This window comes from Taeniopygia guttata, chromosome 1A (assembly GCF_048771995.1).
Source record: "Taeniopygia guttata chromosome 1A, bTaeGut7.mat, whole genome shotgun sequence".
In the NCBI taxonomy this organism is placed as follows: domain Eukaryota; kingdom Metazoa; phylum Chordata; class Aves; order Passeriformes; family Estrildidae; genus Taeniopygia; species Taeniopygia guttata.
The window spans coordinates 14,530,290-14,550,836 of record NC_133025.1 but is presented as its reverse complement, the minus strand read 5'-3'; the positions used below and the strand labels follow the sequence as shown (position 1 = coordinate 14,550,836).

The 20,547-nt window shown below is 39.3% G+C and overlaps 1 protein-coding gene across 1 annotated transcript in view; it reads right to left on the bottom strand.

The window, feature by feature from the left end:
* Positions 1-415: 415 nt before the first annotated feature.
* The window catches only part of SLC2A13 (solute carrier family 2 member 13), a 146,138-nt gene continuing 126,006 nt past the window's right edge, over positions 416-20,547 (bottom strand). The window contains exons 8-10 of the mRNA XM_002193899.6: positions 8,260-8,381; positions 7,987-8,139; positions 416-6,844 (exon numbers count right to left, since the gene is read on the bottom strand). Coding sequence (XP_002193935.3) covers positions 6,618-6,844; positions 7,987-8,139; positions 8,260-8,381 — 502 coding nt within the window. The 3' untranslated portion in view covers positions 416-6,617. The remainder of the gene's footprint in view (positions 6,845-7,986; positions 8,140-8,259; positions 8,382-20,547) is intronic.

Genomic DNA, 20,547 nt, shown 5'->3' with positions numbered 1-20,547 from the left:
CAATTTTCTTAATAAAACACACAGAATTAGGACAGTTTCCCATTAGAAAACACCAACTCCTGCTCTTTTCCCAGTCCATAATCAAGTCTGGTGGTGCAAATTGCTGTAAGGAAACCAGTCTGTTTGGGCAGAGGACATTGCAAACTCATGGTGGCACACTGGGACAGTTGGCAGCTCTGCATAGCTGCATTCAGCTCTTCACACAAATCCTCCAGAAAGGAAGGGACACTTACCTGGTGTCACAGAACCATTCTCTGATTTGAAAAACACGTTAAGATAACATTCAAAGCTGTTCTTACCCTTCCCTTATTTCAGGCAAGCCCATGGCCTATCTGAGCTCATTCTGCTGAGCAATGCAAAGCTGTCACTCTAAAGGGTGACCCGAATACTCAAACAAATGAAATCTTGAGAAAAATTCTGTAATTAAGTATCTCACCTTTTATTTTGTTCATTTACACTTCTGGCACTGACAATTCTTTGAAGATATTTATTTTTAAGTAAAGACCAAACTTCATTAAAGCAATCATAAGTCAATTAAATAATTTTACATCACTTAAGTTTCAGAAAATGTACAACACTTTCATACATTATAGGCTTGACCGGTTGGAAATGGAAATGGCACATTTTCGACGTGGTTAAGAAATGACTTGGACAACCCAGCAAATTGTTTTGCCAAAACTGTTTTGTACTGAATACCATAACCCGTGCCCAGGGATTACAGTGTGAGTGATGGCACCATGTGCACATTATTCAGCATGGAATTATTACCATCAACTTGGTCCCTAATCATGTGTCAAATATTCTAGATGGCATCTGTCACACAAAGATCTAGTTAACCATTTTGTAGAGGAGTGAGATTCGCAAAGGAAAGCAGAGACATGACCCGTGCCACTTCCCAGTGACGTCCCGGACCAGCAGGACACTGAGCACATGGAGAATATCAAGCACATGAATAATCCCATCAGTTTCACAGGAACTGTTGGAACACTTGAAATCAAACAGATGGCAGGCGTGCACGAGGCAGGGCCCGCAGTGTAACGCAGCATCCCAGCACCATGAAACCACCTCGTTTCACACCTGCTCCATGAAGCTTCCATGAAGCTTCTCCTGCAGAAGTCACAATGATGGTCATACATTCAGTCCTCTCCAAAGCCTGTGTAATGTTTAAGGCAGCAAGAGAAATTTGCCTTTATTTTAACACTTCAGAAACAGATGGTTCCTTTTGAAATAGGTGGACAATATTCATGATTCATCAGTATGCTCCTTATTTATATAAATTTCATGAAAGGCCAAAGCAAATTCTGACAAAATTTTTCTCAACAAAATCAAGGAGAGTAACTGAACTGGAGTTGAATTACATGTGCCAGATCGTTCACATGTAACATACTGTCTAGGGACAATGTGAAAAAGCAGGGATTTAGATGAAGTCTGTGTTGTGGAGGCCTGACTCTTGTCAAACTTCCCCTGGCATGAGTGAGCTCTACTGAATCCAACGAGTGAGCACCTCTGATGAGAGATGTAAGATTAAAAACATGCCACTGGTTCACACTAATAGGTCATTGTGGCTAAAGTATATTCTCATATACAGAACTCTGCAACACTATTAACACCCATTTACAAAACACTACAGTGATGGTTATTGGCACATAAAAAACTCCTTCTCTATATGAAAACATACACAAAATAGATAAGAACTGCCTTTTTTTTTCAGACTTTTAAAATCTATATATAGTTGCCTTTGAGGAATTTTAACCCCCAGTATCACAAACAACAATATTTCTTTAACAATGTTCACCTAGAATTTTACTGTGCTGACATTTGAAACACTGCCACAATCTAGACCACTGTGGATTATGCTTAACTGTACTGTACACAAGGTGATGAAGATTGATAGAAAACCACTAAGATTTTTGCACAAAAGTATGACTTGTTAAAATCCAGAGAACAATTGAGTCACTTTATAGGCAGCAGCTACATGTAAGCTGTAAATGTTACCCGCAATAAAAACACATTTTGCCATAAAGCACATATTGTGGCATTATCTGCTTCTGGCCTGGTACACAAAGCTTGATTTTCCTCCCAGTGCAGAGGAATGGGTTTGGTTATCTTCATTCTTTCAGAAAAAAAGTGCACACATATCTTACTCTTTAAAGTGCTTTGCAGAATCATCTCTTCTGCCTTGATTTCTACCCCAAGATCATTCTCTTCTGTAAAGATTCTGCCTCTTCTGCAGTAGTGATGTTCAGCCAACGAAGCCAACGATGCAAGTAAAATTTCAAAATGACCATGTTAGAAGAACATCACCAAGAAGTAGAAAGCTGGGTAAAAAGTGGAGAAGTACAGGGTCTGTCTTTTCCTTGCCCACTGAATGCCTGTGGGACTGCACCCAATACTCCCACAACCTAAGGCAAGACCCTTGCTTAGGGCCTGTAGCAGCCCCTCAAGGTCAGAACTTCTCCCCAGTGCTCAGCCCAAGTGACTACAAATGGCAAAAGAGATTTCACCAAGATAAAACGTACAACTTTGCCAACTCCACTGACATGTCCTCACCTACACACAGGCATGGGAGAGCAACACTAGAGTGCTTCTTCCCCGACAGCCCCTCCATTCCTATCCACAGTACAAGGACAGTCCCTCTCTCCATCATCCTCATCCCACAAGGGAGATAAGTCAGAGGCTGCTCCTGCTGGCTACAATACCCATCTCTACTGAAACTTGGCTTCGTGGTGCTTCCGATGCACCATTTCCTTCTTCTGCCCTCCCAACCCTAACTCATACGTAAGTGAAATGCAGCACTATCAACCCATCCAAAAATAAGTTAGTGTTGGAACAATGGTCCTTTGTGATTTACCCCTTCTTGCCCCACATTTCTGCCAGCGTTGTCGCAGTACCTCCCAAGGAAATGCCTACAAGAGTGACTGATCCAAGGTGCCCACACAGCAATGAAACTCCAGCCTTCAAAATGACTCCTGGGCCTTGCTTTGACTCTATCTATTTTCAAAATAGGTTTGGTTCTCTTGTTAAAAGATTATTTTGATCAACAAAGTGACAAGGGGAAGAATAAAGTGCCAAATTATCTCAAATTACTCAGCATGGTGAGCAAACTACTACATGCAAATTAACATGAATTAAATTTTAAAATATTAAAATTGCATCAGGACTTGTTTCTTTTATAGCTGGTGTTAGCTCACAACATGTAGAGTCGGTGGATAATTCAGAATTAAAATATCTCAAATTGTTGTGTATAATCAATATGCGCAACTCTACCAGCAGCATTACTCTAACATTCCTGATGCAGAGAATACCTGAATTGTGTGCAGTCCTTGCGAAGAAACAATTTCACATCTTCTGCAAAGAGCTTTCAATAAAAGAATATTGTGCTTAGACATATTATTTATGCTACTTCATAAATGAAATTCTTGTAATAAGAAATTATTCAGTTACACTGTATTTTTATTCTTTTATCTGGAATGTTACTAAGTCTACCTTTAGCAGAAATCTCTTAAAACTTAAAATACTCATAAATATAAAAAATATTTGCAAAATAAAAACATATTTCTAACTTTCTTAATAAACTCTAAATTTTCACAAATTCTAAAAATAAAACCCTAACAGCATAAGATTAATTTGAAGTATCTGATCTGATTTTGAATACTCATGACGCTTGGTACTATGTTCAGTGTTTGTAAGGTATGGAATGCTTTCTTGGTGTGAAGAAACCCTAAAAGGAAGACTTAAACCCTGCTCTCTGTAGGTATAGAACAGGGAGGGACAATAAAGAAGCCAATGTATTTTGTAATCTCATGTCCAGTAGCAGTGAGGAATAAAATGCATCTTTCAATCGCTATTCCTATGCACAGGACCATGCACCCTGTCTCGGGAGAAAGGACAGGGGATACAAACCTTCAGAAAAGCGTTTTCAGTAAGACTGAACCTGTGTGAGAAAATGAGCCCAGTGCTGTACGCGACTGAGCGCCCCTTTGGGAAGGTCCACGAAACAAGGCTGGCAGAGAGAGATGATCTTCTGCTGCTAAAAAGCCCCAGCACGGCCTGCAAAACAGAAGAAGCTGCTGACCTCGTGCCAGTGACCTTCCCAGTGACTTTGCATCAGTTATGCCCAATCCCTGCAGCTTCCCTCTCCCTGTGGGACAAGTGAGGTCAGCGCTGGCACGGGGCGGGCGCTGGGACATCAGCTCCCACCTTGCTCCCGCTCCAGACACACCAAGCAAGGGAATGCTCAGAGGTGTGAAGGTGAGTGTGGGCTTGTGCTTTTTGGAGCCATCAGAACTCTAAGTCCCCATCCCCTGAAGCTAGAAAATTCTCACTTAAACCATTTAAACTGTGTAAGCACAGATTGGCTGTTACACACCTATTCACACACTGCTCTCGGTAACAAAACTGCTTCCAGTTTGGGTCTTCAAACACAATTTTTTGGTTTTGGAAAAAAGTTAATTTCTCCATGAAACAATTTTATTCTTCTCTGTGCCAAGTATCTCTTTTTCTCATTTCAGGTACTGCACCTTCAGTGAAGGCTTCAGGGAGGTGACAGCCGAAGGGAGACATCCCGCAGCAGGGACATTTGTAGAGAGGTCTGAGAGCCTCAGCAATAGATAGATCTGGAGAAATCAGCATTTTCTACAGCTGGTGCTTTCAAGCATAAAAACATTGTGCGCTTAAAAGGCAGGCAAGATGGAAGGCATGAGAATCCAGCCCTCTCACTGCACAGAAGACGTTCAAGGTCGAGCTGCTCTTTGCAAAGATTAATTTGAAAATCCCTCTGTCTACTATGTTTTCCCCTTTTAGCCCCAGTCAAGTCACAGAAGGATTCCTTAAAATGTTTTCTTTCCAAAAATATTTCTCTGATTAACAAAAAAGAAAAAATAAAATAAACCAAAATACAACCAATCCCTGAAGGTCAATAATTGGAGAATAAGAACTCCCCCCATAGAAGATAACATAATGTCAGACTTCTTTACAACAACAAAACCTCGTGTTATCCAATAAAAATAATTTAGTAAGAAATGTCCAGGCTTGGTTTTGATAGCAATCCAGCATTACAAATATTTTTCAACCCAAGAAAAACCCACAAACCAAATCTATAAAAGCTAATGAACCTAATGACTTATTTAATCTTTACACAAGGAAAAATAAATGTATTTTTTACCAAATAAATGGGCATCAGCCCACAGGCAGAGGAATTTTCCCACATTCTTTCATGAAGCAAATGTTTCAAAGATAAGAATTTGAATTGTTGATACTTTCAAACTCATATCTTTGGAAACTTAAAGCAGTGAGGACAGGACAAAGAAAAAACAAAGAATATTTTTATGTAGCTGCATAAAATTCAATTTGCCAAGGCAAGTAATCATAGCAAGTGAATAAAATACCATTCATATTTTCATTACCATGCTAAAGGCAGCCAAGTTAGTCTTGTGCCTGACATTTTCTTGACAAGTTTGCAATGCTTCAGTAAGGCAACTAATATGAGATGCAGGCTTCTGCCCATGGCTAATATTTCTCTTTAGATCCAGCAAGACACCAATTGACTGAGGAAATTTGAAGAAAAATGTGCTGGGAGTCATTTACTCGGCACATACGGAGATAAACTGAAGGCAATAATTATTCACAAGCAAAAGGCGCAGGAGGGATGACCACTGTGCATTTAGCAGCACAAACCCTCTCCCCTTCTTCTCTTTCTTTTAGCTAATGGTATTTTTGTGTTCAAAACTAGGCACAAACCAGTATGTTCAAATGCTAAAAAGGAAAACAAATATATTTATATATTTTTTTTAAGCCAAAGCCTCTATGTTGTACCTAGCAATATGTAGCAGTGCATTTGTACGCGTGGCCACGTACTGAGCTCTGTTTTCCTGCTGTCAGTAATTAATTTTGGCCATTTTTCTCACAAACATAAACTCCCAACTGCAGCGTGTACTCAGGAGCAGCATGGATAGGTAACCTGGTGTAGCACAGACACACACCATCCTAGTGAACCCCCAGCCAGGTGAGTATGGCTCTCTACTTGCTGTCTCAAATAAATAATGGAAATTCTCTCTCTTTGGGTAAATTTGGGAAATATCCCTCTGATGGATACAGCAGATCTTTGTATTTTCACGATCAGTTAAACCTTTTAAATGGTTACTGTTACAGCAGCTTATACATTCATCCTTTGTTATACTGCACAGCAGAGCTTCTTCCATGGCTCCTACAGGATGGGGACCCAACAGCTGTCAGCTGCTTTCTCATCAGCCACTTGATTATTTTAGGTTTTGTCAGTATTGGAGATAAGGACAGCCCCTGACCATCTAGGGTAGCCTTCTGTATTCATCTGGTACAGTGCACCCTACTAAACATCTGGGGATGAAGCAGTGTCACACACACTTGGTAAAGTCACATAATTGTGGAATTCAATCTCTTTTGGAAGCCATTGCTTTCAGTTATCAAGAAAATGCTAGCATGTTGAATTTCCTCCCAAATGGAGCATTTTTGAACATGAAGGCATTTTTAAATACACAGTAAAAAGGAGAACCAGACCAGAAGCAGGGCAGTGAGGTCATCAGAGAGCTGCTTTTCCCCCAGAAGGCTTTTAAATGATTAAATACATCAGCAGCTGAAAATTATTCCACATCAGAAGCATCATTGTCAGAAAGATGGTAATTACTTCCCTTCACCCGAATATACTCGATATACCTCCCTTCATCAGAATCCGACATACCACATGTACATAGCCTGTTTTCAAACAAAGATTCAATTTCCTCCAGTTTTTTCCCTTTAGTCTCAGGAAGGCAGCCATAGATGAAAACCAGTCCCAAGGCAGCAAACCCTGCGTAGAGGAAGAAGGCTCCTGCAATGTAAAACCATTGTCACAGTCAGTTACAGAGGTTCCCATCCCTCCTCTGTGCCAGAGCAGGGGGAGTGACAGGAGCAGCAGGGCTGTGGCTTCAACAGAGAGTGTGAAAGCAAAGCCTGGAGGGGCAGGGTTACAACAATGAGCTGTGGGGCTGGGGGTGTAGGAGAAGGGCTCTTTACTGCCTCATTCCTCACCAAAGAGGAAATTCCAAATTGACAAAGGCAATTCCAATTCATGTGAAAAATAATACACATCCTTTCTGGGCAAGTCATTCTGCTCTTAAAATAAACAGCAATTAGACAATCACATGTCCAAATTAAAAAAAAAAAAACCAAAAAACAGATGTGAAAGGAAAGAGCTTTCTTGGTTTGTCTTGACAGTGAAGGACACATTAAGACAAGTCCTCAAAATGAAAAGCTCTAGCAAAAGAAATGAGTTAGGATTAAAATAATGTTTGTGACTATTACACCTATTTATTATTTTAACTGCTTCGTGGTGACAATTAATACTGAGAAAGAGCTTGTTCCTGCCCACAATCCACCATACCTAGAGGGGCAAAGCAGGTAGCAAAGGACCAACAAACATTTACCTAGTGTTGCTACACTGATGGCTCAAAAGGAATAACAAGTAGAGTTAAAAGGTTCTGCACTAGTAAGGATGTGAAGGTCGTATCAGCTCCCTGGCAGATTAATGTGATTTAAATTACTTGTAGTGGAGTGGCTGAGCAGTAACCTGACAAACTCCACAGGGTCCCACAGAGAGCAGTTTATCAACAGCTGTATTTCTGCAAACACCAGCTGATACTGGCCTTGGATGTCACCATAAAGTGTAAAACTGCAGATGCTGTCACCTTAAGTGGGAGTCAGCATTATTTCACTAAATCACAACTGTTTTTTATCCAGCTTTTCTGTTTTAATCAGCTGTCTAGGTTATCAGTTAAGGACAAAAATAAATGCTTCTTATGAAATCCAGACCAAACTCTATGATCCAAGCAGATCTCTAGTCTTAGGAAACCAGAGTGGGTTGAGAACACTGCTTTGACACTTCATAGTAAAACCAGTGGAGGGACCCAGAATCCAGAGAAAATCTCAGTGCCAGTGGCAGTACTGCACATATGGACACGAACTGTTACTTACCATAGTATGTCAGATATTCAGCTGTATGCAGAAATGTCAGTGACACGAGCACATTGAAAACCCAGTTGACTCCAGAAGAACAAGCATTTCCTGTACTTCTAGCCCAAAGTGGATAAATTTCAGAATTGACAGTCCAGGGCATAGGACCCATCCCTAGGAATTAGGAATAAAAATATCAATCTGACTTTAATGGCTGGACTCAAAAATAAATTTAACATGTAGCTTCACTATTTGACATTTTAAACCTTTATGCAGAAACAAGTATTTTCTTACCAGGTGCAAAGAAAACCAAATACAAAATAAGGCCCAGAAGTGCTGTCCAAGAATACGGAGTGGGGCAGAAATTGTATGCCCAAAATAAATCTTCCTTTTTGAATACGGTTTCGTTTGAACACCTGAAAATCAACAAAACTCCTTTTTATTAAAGAATTTCCAGGGCACCAGTTAACACTGCTATATAAACATGGCAAGTAATGTCTTAACAGAAGCTGGCTAGTGTACATGTAAGATAAAAAAATCTTTAATTCCTGTAAATTTATCAAGGTCCTTGAGCAAAGTTCTACACTCAGAAACGTGTTTTTTTCTCAAGCCTGGTGTTAGGAAGAGTAACCAGAACATCTCTGAATTTAAACACTTGCCTTGTATTTACAGATCTCCTTCAAACAACCAGTTGTTACTACAGAAATGGTGATACCAGAGCCATCAAGACCAATTCACAGGAATATCACACAGTGCAAAACCAGCTGCAGCAGCAGGACTTTGAGATAAAGATGTTGCACACAAGGATTTAAGTTTAGATGGAAGTTAGTCCTTGCATCACTGCTGAACCAACTACATGTGGCACACTTCAGGTGTAGTCAGCAATGTCAGTGGAGTGTTCCAAGGTCAAGTGAAATTATAAAGAAAAGAAGAGTTAATTTTCCTTCCTACACAGTGAAATGGTTTAGGAGAAGGTAGTGCTTGTAATTAGCTACTGAAAGAAAATATGTCTCTATTCCAAGGACCATGTGGGAATTCCACATTTCAAGGAATCGGTATAAGATCAGGTATTTCCCTCTGACTTCCAAAAATATAATATTTTTTAGGCATACTGACAACTTTATTTTTTGTTATAATTTTTTAAAATTAACATTTGTTTAAAAGAACAAATCATAAATGTAACTGTGAAAGTTTTCAGCTGCCACCACTTCAATTGCTAGAGATGAAAAACCCTACACTTTTGGGAGAGAGGACTTAAGCAGACACTACTCTTTCATATGCAAACAATGGTATTTACTTGCAAAGAGAGCTGAACATCTGCCTGGGTTATGATTTCCAGATCAGTTGAGACTTATGTGAAGGATATGACCCTCTTGACAGTAGGGAAACCAGAATGAAGATGCCCGCAACAAGCAATAGGTGGGTAACAAGTTGTGGATGGTGAAGTGACAGCCACCCTGCAATGTTTCAGAGTTGAACAGCAAAGTGCACAGGCACTGATGACCAACCCACCAGCACTCCTGGGACAGAAATCTTCCCTTTGTCATCACTGATTGAAAGGACAACATTTAAAGCAGGATATCATAGTGAAGTTGCAGACCCAATTTCAGGACAGCTGGAAATCCAAAGCTCCAAAATATTTAAAAGAGAGAGGTTAACCCAACAAATACTGGAAAAATGCAGGTCTGAAGTCTTGGTAAAACCCTAATGCTTCCTTAATGGCAGTAACCTGTAACATTTGCAGTTCCACTTTGCACTTGAGCAGCACTTGATCAAGTGGCAAAATGCTGAGCCCTTAATTTGGGGTTGGCAATGCAGCCAGTGCTGGTGTGCACCTTTCCAACCTTCCACAGCTCTGCCTTGCTGAGTTCCCCTGGAAAGGCCATCTTATTCAGGGCATTGATTCATTTTCACTCTTGAGGTGGAAAACATAGCAAACAGATCAGCTGAACATCCCTCTCAAAGACAAGTCCTTTGTGCCTGGATACAGACTGGTCCACTGCAGAACACAGGAGTGCTCACTTTCACACTGCTTCAACATCATCACTTTTGCTTCTTTTGCTGTTATGCGAATTTCATTTGCAGGTGTTTGTAATGAATACAAGTTGATGAGCATTTTTAAGCATCTTGATGCTGAGATGAATTTCTCCATTTTGCCCAGGCATATTGGCAGCTCTGCAGAGAGGGCCTCAAGCTTTCTCTCAAATGAAACTGTAAACAAAGACCTATTGGTTTATTATCCTGCATCCATCTCCCTGAGCACAAACCAACATGCTGATTCATGCAGACACAACTGCAGGCAGGTCAGTGTTTCCTTCCCCTGCCATCTTTCCCCAGTTGTGTCCTGCTTTTGACAGATTGGAACAAAAATAATAAAAGGGAAAACCAGATGCCTCCAAAGCCTCCTGTGACTGAGTCACTCATCAATTCTCCACTGTCTGCCCCTAACAGAGAGGAAATTGTGTAGCAAAAAAAGCAGATTCAGTGCAATGAAATGGGAAAAACAGCACTTGAGACTAGATTAAATAGGAAGATGGCAGTAATAAACTGTGCTTTGCTTATCCTCCAGTTGTAAACCAGCATGGTACACATAGTAAAGGCAAAGACATCTGCATTTGCTGGCATCTTGCAGTGCCAGGAATGTTAAAAAAATAACACTTCTTCCAGGCTGGAGTTTGTTCAAGCTCTTTTACTGTGCTAATTCTACTACTGTACCACTGTTTCTATAAGACCTATCATTTTGCTGAAGAACTTATAATTAGCATACAGTTTATTAACAGACAAAATTAAAAGGGACACTTTTCACTAGACCAGGTTACTCAGAGCCCTATCTAAACTGTCCCTGAACACGTCCAGGGATGAGGCATGCACAGTTTCTCTGGGCAGCCTGTTCCACAGCCTATTAACATCCCTGTTGATGGTGGCCAAGAAAGCCAATGGCATCTTGGCCTGTATCAAAAATACTGTGGCCAGCAGGAGTAGGGCAGTTATCACCCCACTGTACTCAGCACTGTACTGCACCTCGAATCATGTGCTCAGTTCTGGGATCAGCACTTTAAAGGGGCCATTGAGGTGCTGGAGCATGTCCAGCCAAGGGCAACAAGGCTCATGAATGGTTTAGGAAACAGATCTTATGAGTAATGGCTGAGGGAGCTGGGTTTGTTCAGTCTCAAGGAGAGTGAGGGGGAATCTCATCGCTGTCTTCAACTACGCAAAAAGAGATTGCAGTTAGATGAGGGCTGGTCTCTCTACAGTGACTGAAGTAGGAGAACCAGAAGAAATGGCCTTAAACTGAGACAGGGGAGATTAAAGTTAGATATTAGAAGTAGTTTTTTTCCCTGTTAGGGTGGTCAGGCATTGGAATAGGTTGCCCAGAGAGTGTTGGAGTCACCATCCCTGGAGGTGTTTAAGAGGCTGGTGCTGGGTTTTGTACCTTAGTGGTTACAGTGGTAGTGCTGGGCTGATGTCAGACTTGATCTTAAAGGGCTCTTCCAGCCTTCACGATTCTATGGTTCTATAAGGTTCACATGGGCCCAGCTGTCAAGCCTGTCCAGGCCCCTCTGGATGGCATCCCATCCCTCCAGCATGTTGGCAGCACCACAGAGCTTGGTGTTGTCTGCAAACTTGCTGAGGGCACACTCAATCCCACTGTCCCTGTCATCAACAAAGACCTTAAACAACACCAGCTCCAGTACTGACCCCTGAGGAATGCCACTTGTCACTGGTGCTCACTCAGTCATTAAATTGTTGACTGCAACACTTTGAGTGACCATCCAGGCAATTTCCTGTAAATGGCACAGTGAAATGATGCAGTCAGGTGCTGGTGCAAAGAGTTTGTATGCACCAATATGCTGAGTAATAGTCACATTGGTATAACCAGTGAAGACACACCACATCATAGCCTCTGAAATTACTGCCAGATGTTTCAAAAACATGGAAATGCTACACTGAAAACCTTTACTCTGAATCTCTTTGGCTAAGTGTTTTCTACAGGCTACTTAAGATGTACATCAGTTGTAAGTAATTAAAGCCTGACCTACCAACAATTGAAGCAAAAAATTCAACTGATTGAAAATAAAAGAGATCAGTAAGTTTTCAAATTACAAGCATTAATGGTCAGTTTCAAAATCATAGAATCCACCCTCTATCAGGGTGTTTAGTTCTTTTAAGTCTGAAGCTCAAAAGAACTAAAGTTTTGCTCCCCATCTCCTTGAATTACCTACATATGGCACATAAAAGAAGGTAAGAAAAGAGCCAGTGTGGGGAATCTAAAATATTATTGTGAATAACAGGAGGATGAAACAGGATAAAATCACTTCCCTGGATAATCAATGTAAGTTTTTGTAATACTTGAGCCATTTTGGCTGTACAATAATTCTGAAGCCCAACACTGAAAACTCCAGTGTGAGAAATGGCTGGGCAAGACATAGCACAGGCAAAAGACAGAATCCAATTTGATTTTCTTCTCAAATATCCATTAATTTTCCCTTTTCTGTACAATGAGGACTGCCTAGCCCTAAAGATACAGCTTTTGCATGAATTATTTGTTTAATTGTGAACAGTTCATATATTTTAATATGAAAGCTGCTGACTTATTAAGCCTCTCAGAATCATCTTAAATAGATTTAGATCAAAAATCTTAAAACGTCAAAATTCAAATCAAGTCAGGCAAAGGAAATTATTTTTGAAGAAAAACACTAATGTGATCATCCACCTCCATAAAATGCTTGTTAGAACACGCATATTTCAAAATTACACATTCCACTCTGAGATAAACTTTGACATCAGGTGCTGATGGCACACAAAGATTTTATAGTTAATTCACAGTTTCACTAATCCCCCATTTCTTTGTTCTAACACAAGTAAAACTACTTAAGGACTGTTCTTATGCCAGCCTTTTGTGCCTGGGTTATCAGAATGATGATAATCAACAATTTGCCAATTTAAGTCTCAAGTGTAAAACAAATATATTTGATTTACTAAAAATCTCCTTCAAGGATTTTTACAGTGCTGACTTTCATATAATGGCAATCCACTGAACAATACAAATTTATGCCAAGTTTTTTGAGTCATGTTTTCAACTGAAGTCTGTCATGGAAATGACAGAGGACAAAAGAGACATAATTTAGAGTAGCTGCTGTTTGGATGGAAGAAGGTTTTTGTGGATGATGCTTGGGAACAACTAAATTATTTATCCATAAGCAATTACTCATCCTGTAGAAGAATCTGAATCTCAACAAATGGATTAGTTCTCCTAAGTTCAAGCCCCTCATCTTCTGCCAAAGATATTTAGTTGTCTGAACAAACCCCCAGCTACCCTTGAGGGCAGAATTTAGCAAGTACCAGATGAACTGTATCACAACTTAGTGGCAGTCAGATGTAACTGAGGAGAACTCTGGAAACCGCCTCTACCCTGTCCATCAAGTGGCCTCCCAAATCCACCCATGTACATCCAAAATAGCTACATTACCACAACCCATAGAAACCAGTTAAACCATGAGGAATAATTTCACTATAAATCAGCATATTCCGTTTTAAGAAAAAATCCTTGTTCCTTTTTTATACACACTGTAAGATTACTGGCTAAAGCATCAGTGAACTGCAACTCAACCTGAAGGCAAACAGATTACTTTAAACCTGACTAATATCTGAATCAATAATTTCTAAGCTTTCCCACAGTTCCATAGCTAGTGCTGTCCATGCCTCAGAAGCTCCACACCTCTCTGGAGAAGTTTGCATTTATCACTTTGACTTTATAGTTTACACAAAGAAATAATTCATCAATTAAACCAGATGTTACCTAAAAATTTACAGATGAAGCCTTCTTACACCAGATGATAGCAACTGAAAAACAAAAAAAACCCTAAAAATCCCTGAACCCCTCCCCAAAAAAAACCAACAAAAAAACCCCCCAAAAAAACCAACAAAACAAAATCCCATACAACCAGAAAAGAACAAACAGATACAGCCTTGAAAACCTATTGTCATAAAACTTCATGGGATTCAGACACACATTGCTTAACCTTCATTGCATAACATACAGAGTTTTGGGACACTTAGTGAAGCCTTTTGCTATAACTGGCAAAGAATTTAAAAAATATTAGTATGTTTCAAAAACCTGGAAAATTAGTTTAGTTCACAGCAAAGAAAGCAAATTGCACCTCAGTAGATGACTGGTGCATCTGCAAGGGATGGAAAAAGTCTTTATCACCCTGACCCCCCTGCTACAGGATCTATCCATTATAACTACAGACTTAATGATCTTAAGAACCTTTTCCAATCTAAATGATTCCATGATTCTCAGTCATGTCAGAACACACACCTGCAAGAGACCTAGCACACCGTTCTGATTTACTTCTGTCCTGACTATCTGATCACAGATGAACATAATTTTTTTCTTTTTTAATATTAATATTTATTTACATAAGAATCTTTAAGCTTGAATTCAAACACTTTTACAAGCTGAGAAATTTCAGCTTTGCAACTGCGTCTGAATTTGCCTGATAAATTGATTGCTGGAGCTGTTATTCAGTCTGAATAGACTGAGCAACAGCCTGGAAACAGAAGCAATTTTTCCCCATGACAAATAGTTGCCCAAAATGAATGACATCAAAGGGGTTCTTAACTGTTTACTGATCTGGACATTTCAGTACTTTTGTAACCACCTATCAGTGGATTCTGAAGTGTGGGCAACACAATTGTTGTGTCTGCTGCCAAAGGAAGAAACTCAACTGTCTGACAGTGCCAGCTGGACACCCCTGAGCTGTGGGACTGAGCAAGCACCTTTGGTGGGATTAGATAACTCTAATCTCCCAGGGAAAGTTGTGCAGTTTGGGATTTGCCTCAGACTTCTTTTATCCTATACAGGCACCTTGCAAGTCCTTGTGGCTACCTCCAAGCTGTTAGCTACAATTCCCCACTCTGCTGTCACACCCCAAGAGTTTCAAGCTTCATTCTTCATCATATCTGCCAGGAGGGGAGAGAGACAAATCTATATACCAGGTTTTTGTTATAGGAGACAAAATTATCTTCATCACACTACACAGAGATTGACATATTTTTCTTTCCAAGCCTTCTACTCTTCCAAAGTATCAGATGGTCACAAAAAGTGTCAGGAACCATCTGATGTCTCTGTGCTCTGTACTGTCCTTTCCTAGTTCTAATTCTGATTCTGACTGGACACACTTGGTTAACTCCAGTAAAAATTAGAATTAACTAGTAATAATTAAATTGTATGATTTCATAATCATAAATAATTCAAATATTATATTAATAGCACAGGAACTTGTGAGAGGTCATGCAACTATGAAACATAATCAACTGTTCACTTAACAAATACCTAGTCATAAGTACAGAATTTTAATGGGCAGAATTCAAATTAAAAGCTGATCAAAATGCAAAAACTTAATTAGTTTTGAGCATAAGCATCTTAGCTGAATGTCACTGTCCTTCATGCATTTCTGCCTGTCATCGTTTCAACTACTTCAATCACTAGATAATAGGTCAGAGTGTTTTCATGAGAAGACACAAGAATATATCTTTTGCAACTTGAAGCATAATTCTGTGTATTTACAAGCTAAAAACGTGTATGAAAAAGTAACAATAAAAGAGTTAACCATTTCAGGTAAGGCTCAGAAGGCAACAATAAGCAATATAAGATTTCTGCCCTTTCCCCCCTGTCAAGGACACACTCCAATGGTTTAGAGAAAACTTATATCTGTGTACTTTAAAGACTGAGATCTTCAGTAACTTTCTCTGCTTTTTCATATGTAGAACACACTGATTAAAAAATTAAAAATAACCACAGAGTGTTTCACAATCACTAAACTGTCTGAAATTCTTACTGAAATATTCTTAGTATGCATATAAATCTTATGTTTGTGCCTTCAGCATATGCTGTTGCTAAGGTTTGTGGCTCTACAAGCAATTGTGCCCAGTGATCCACTGAGATTTCACCTCTCATCACAGATTTTTATTTGTTAATGTCCTTGAACAACTTTACTAACCCTAAATCTTTTATTTTCTTTCAAGACAAGTTCTACAATTTCTTGTAGCTTCCAAACTAATGGAACATGAGAATGTGCATGAGAACCCCAACCACTTTAAAAATGCTTTAAAAAGGTGGGCTCCAGCAGAGTGCCCTCAGTAAGTCATGAAGCCTCCCAGATTCCAGTGCTGTTTTAAAAAAGTTTCAGCCAATCCTCAGAGTAAGAAAGATGCAGTAAGAGATAAAGAAACAGCTTAGTTCAGTCCTAATTCTCATACTTAAAGACTTCAGCTAAATGCTGCAGTTCCCACTATTTCTTTCTTTCAGATACTATGAACTCTTGAAGAACTTTTAGAGGTGAAGATCAGCAAAGAATGTTTAGAAATTTGAGTAAATATGATGGAAGTGATACTACCCAACATTTTGAAGTCTTTGCCATGAGCAGTAATATAAAAAAAATATAAGAAACATGCTGCACTCTACCAGATGGAGTGAGAAAAACTCCATGATGTGGTAGAGGGAAAGACTCACAATTTGGGTGTTACAACACTTTTATACTCATGTATTCTTGTGCAGGTCTGGATGGAGATGTGATGTGTGTGATGGGGCTGTGGCTCAGTGACATGACTTGCACACAGAGTGACAAGTGGGACATGAGAATTCCTGCTCCCACCACCTTGGTGGCTGCCACAAAAGCTCCATTTAACCATGTTCACTGCAATCAAACTATAAAGAAACATCTCATGCCACAGTAAGGGCACAGGCACATGGCAAACTCTTGTAGGAAATGACATCTGGGAATATTTAACTGCTTGTGAAGTAGATGCCATTTCACAGATTTAAAATATAAGCACAAAGCTGTCTCTGCATGACAACCAGCAAAAAGGTAGAACAGAAACATTCGGGAAACAGGTATTATTTCCCTCCTGGCAGCCATCATGGTTGAGAAACACTTGTGAACTCCCTGTGACCCCAGAATGGGCTTTAAAGATTGTTTAGTGGCTTTTCTGTGGTTATACAGAAATAGTTCATTTTTGGAACAATCCATTTCAGCAGTGCACATCCAGTCTGGCTTCATCCCGTCATTGCCAGCTTCCCCTACTCCTCTGAAAGGAGGGAGTGCTCATTAATGATTTGACCATTTCTTCTGAAAGGCAAACCTTCAGGGAATTTCAGAGATGAGCACTAACTGGAAAGTGTCTATCAGTCACCTTGGGGGCTGTTGGAGATAACTTGTGCTGCCCAAGGCTTTCTAGCAAAATCCAGACAGATTTAGACACTCTATTCCTGCCTACAGGCAGGCAGGCTTCATTCTGTTGGAGCTCTTTCAGGACAAAAATGCTTCTAAAATGTTGTATTTTTTGTTAAAGACACACTGGCATTGAACATCTGTGATAGACTAGCTCAGTAAGAATTTCACTTGTGTGCAGACCCCTCGCTGTACCTCAGTGCTCCTGGTCTTTCCCTGAACTGCAGCTGCTCTGCTGCTCCTGTGTTTTTGGTGGAAATTCTGGGTCATCTCTGCTCTGGCATGTTTGAGAGCTTATAGATGGAGCACCAGGCTGCAATCAAACTACTGATAGAACTGGGGCAATAGGATAGGAGAACTTCTAGCTCTTCTTTCCAGATTTAAAAACTTTTAATCTCTCTGATTGCAGAATTGAGATAATAAATAATAATTTAAATAATAAATAATAATATTTATCACTCAATAAAATTATTCAGTGATAAATAAATTTTCAATATAATAAAATTATCATTTTTATTATTTTCAATAATAAAATTACTGAAACAGACTGGTCTGAAGATTACGATGTCAAATGTAACACTTTGGAATTTCATGCAGGCTTACCATAAAATAAATATCCACCTGATATTTAATCTCATTTGTTTTTTCACCTGAATTTACATTTCATTTTCTTAATAATTATAATTTCCAAAGTTCTTTTGGCTATAACAGAAATATCAACCAGCTGCCTAATCACTGCAGAAATATCAGTTCTCCCAGGTGTTGCCTCTTTTGAATGCTAAATAAAGACAGATTTCTCCAATGAATACTGGTGGGAAGGGCTAAGTGTAGAGCTCAATAATAATAAGTATCAACATTTTAATATTAACTGAAGAAATATTAGCAGAACAGCATGCAAGAACTTCTGGCATGGCATAAGAAAGTCTATTCTCTAAAACACAGGCAAAGACCACCTGCAAAGGAAAAAAAGGAACATTTTCTACTCCATTAGTCAAGAAACTACAAGACAGCTCAAGGTCACAATTTTAGACATCTGAAGTTGATTGAAACAAATTCCATCCAGACTTCCTATTCTTACTTAAAGTTAAAAGTAACCTTTATTGATGCTTGTGCTGTCCACCACATGCCAGTGGCAGTGTCAAAGGAATATCATCATGTCAAAAGCATCCCTTGAGTTACAACTGTCAAAAGCATTTCCAAGACTGTGGTAATTAAAGACCAAAGAAATCAAACCAGTTATTGTAATTTACTATCAAGGTAACTCAGAACAATTCACTGGAAGTACATCCTCCAAATGAAATAGGTTCTATATTACAATATTTTTTCTTTTCTGAATGCTTCCAAACACTTCAGAAAACAATAAAGAGAAAAAAATGTATAGCTTTAACTACCCCAAAGTTTTAAACATACACAAGCACCATAAAAACTGTACTTTCATGTTGAAACCTGGTATGTGAAGTTAGTGAGAAACAGCAAGATTTTATAGTTCAATTGAGAAAAACAAAGTAAATACCACCCAAACCCCAAACTCAAACCACAGATGGGATGTGGTGACACAACTCCAACACAGCCTGGGTCTGCTCTGTGTCTGCAGGCACACTGCTGAGGCTTACAGACAGCTTCTTGCTTATTGCAGGCAGCAGACCCTGTACCTCCCAGCCAAAGCAGCACTGTGCAGAAAGAATTTTCCATAGCACTGTTAATACCTTACAACCTCAGTTAATCACATTTTTCAGTGGGAACTGAAGTGACAATAAAGTATCAATCCTTTGGAAATTTTTACTGAAACAAAAGGTAAGTGCAGGGGGGGGAGGCAGAAACTATCTAAATTTGCTGTTGTTCTTGAATCTGAGACAAAAGACAACATAAAGACAAGGAGTTTAAAATAGAGATCAATATTAGATGCATTAGCATGCCTTTTTAGCAAGCACTTCCCTGCTCTGTTTAATTTCTAGTTACTGACATACACATGAAGTTTATATTTCAACAGTTCTAACAATAACATTTTGACCATCATAACCTTCCATCTAAGTACTGAACTGTGACACTCGTTTTCTGTAACAGCAATTTAGACACAAATATTAGATTTTAACTACTGCCAGCAACTATTTGCCATCACAACTGAAATCCAGCCAGACAACACTTGAGATGTTGCATTTGTTGTTTTAAATAGATGATGGAACAGTATTGTTTAAGCAGAGCTTTTCCCTGATTCCAGTAGATGGCAACAGCTCTGCCCTAAAAAGCTCAGACAAACCTGTTTCAGAAGGGGAATGAAGCACTGCATCCCCACCCATCCCTGCTGTACCGGGGAGCTTCTGAATTAAATCACCCAACAGAGCTCTCCAAAGAAGATTCCTCTGCTGTCAGCCCTAAAATTCAATGCAAATCATTAATGTTGCAACTGAAAATGGAGCCCTAAGGCTCTAAGAACACTTAAAACAAGATAATTATTTCATGCCTGATTTGTGAGAGCAAGCACTTAACATAAGAGTGCTGCTCTGCTTTGATTTGTGCACGCAGGTGCAAAACCCATGCCTAATTTAATGAATTTTATAAAATACATATATGGTAAGTGGTTTCATTATTGCTGGTTTATGAAATTTATGAACTTTGCATACCAAGGTCTTCATTGTTATAGTCTGGGATGTGACAGTCGAAGAACTCAGCAGAAATCAAAGTAATCATCTATCTTTCATGGCCTCTGACATCTAAAAAGAGCTTTACATAAAGAAGTGCTTTTAAGGATAGTTATTTTTCCAAGAAAATATGCTAAATGGGAACACACCCCACCTGAATCACAGGTCTGAAGAACTCAATAATCATGCAGAATCTCAAACATGTCCCTTACTATTATCTGTGCAAAGCTAATTGATGGCTGTGGAAAGCTACAGGACAAAAGGAAGTCTATGCATCCTCCAAGGAGGAAGAAATGCCCAAAGAGCTGCTGTGGGAAGTATGACCTGACACCTCACAGACTGCCCACTTCCTAACCTGCACTAACCAAAGAGCTGAGTTAAAGTAAGGCTTTAAATCAAAGGAATCAATAATTCCAGTTAATTTTGTGTCAGTGAGGGATTGATGTTACTGCCTCCATTCTCAAAAAATGAACCACACATGCAAACAGCACATACAGTAATTTCTATGACTTAAACTTATCAAACATTATTCAACAGTCCTACTGCAGAAATGTGTTGATTTATTTTCCCTCAAAAGAAAAAAAAACAAAAACAAAAAAACCACCAAAAAACCACAAACCAAAAACAAAACTCTAAAAACTTCATTCTTTTAAGAAGGGAAGATACAAAAATTTTACTGTATCCAATGTTGTGATTATTGAGGAACT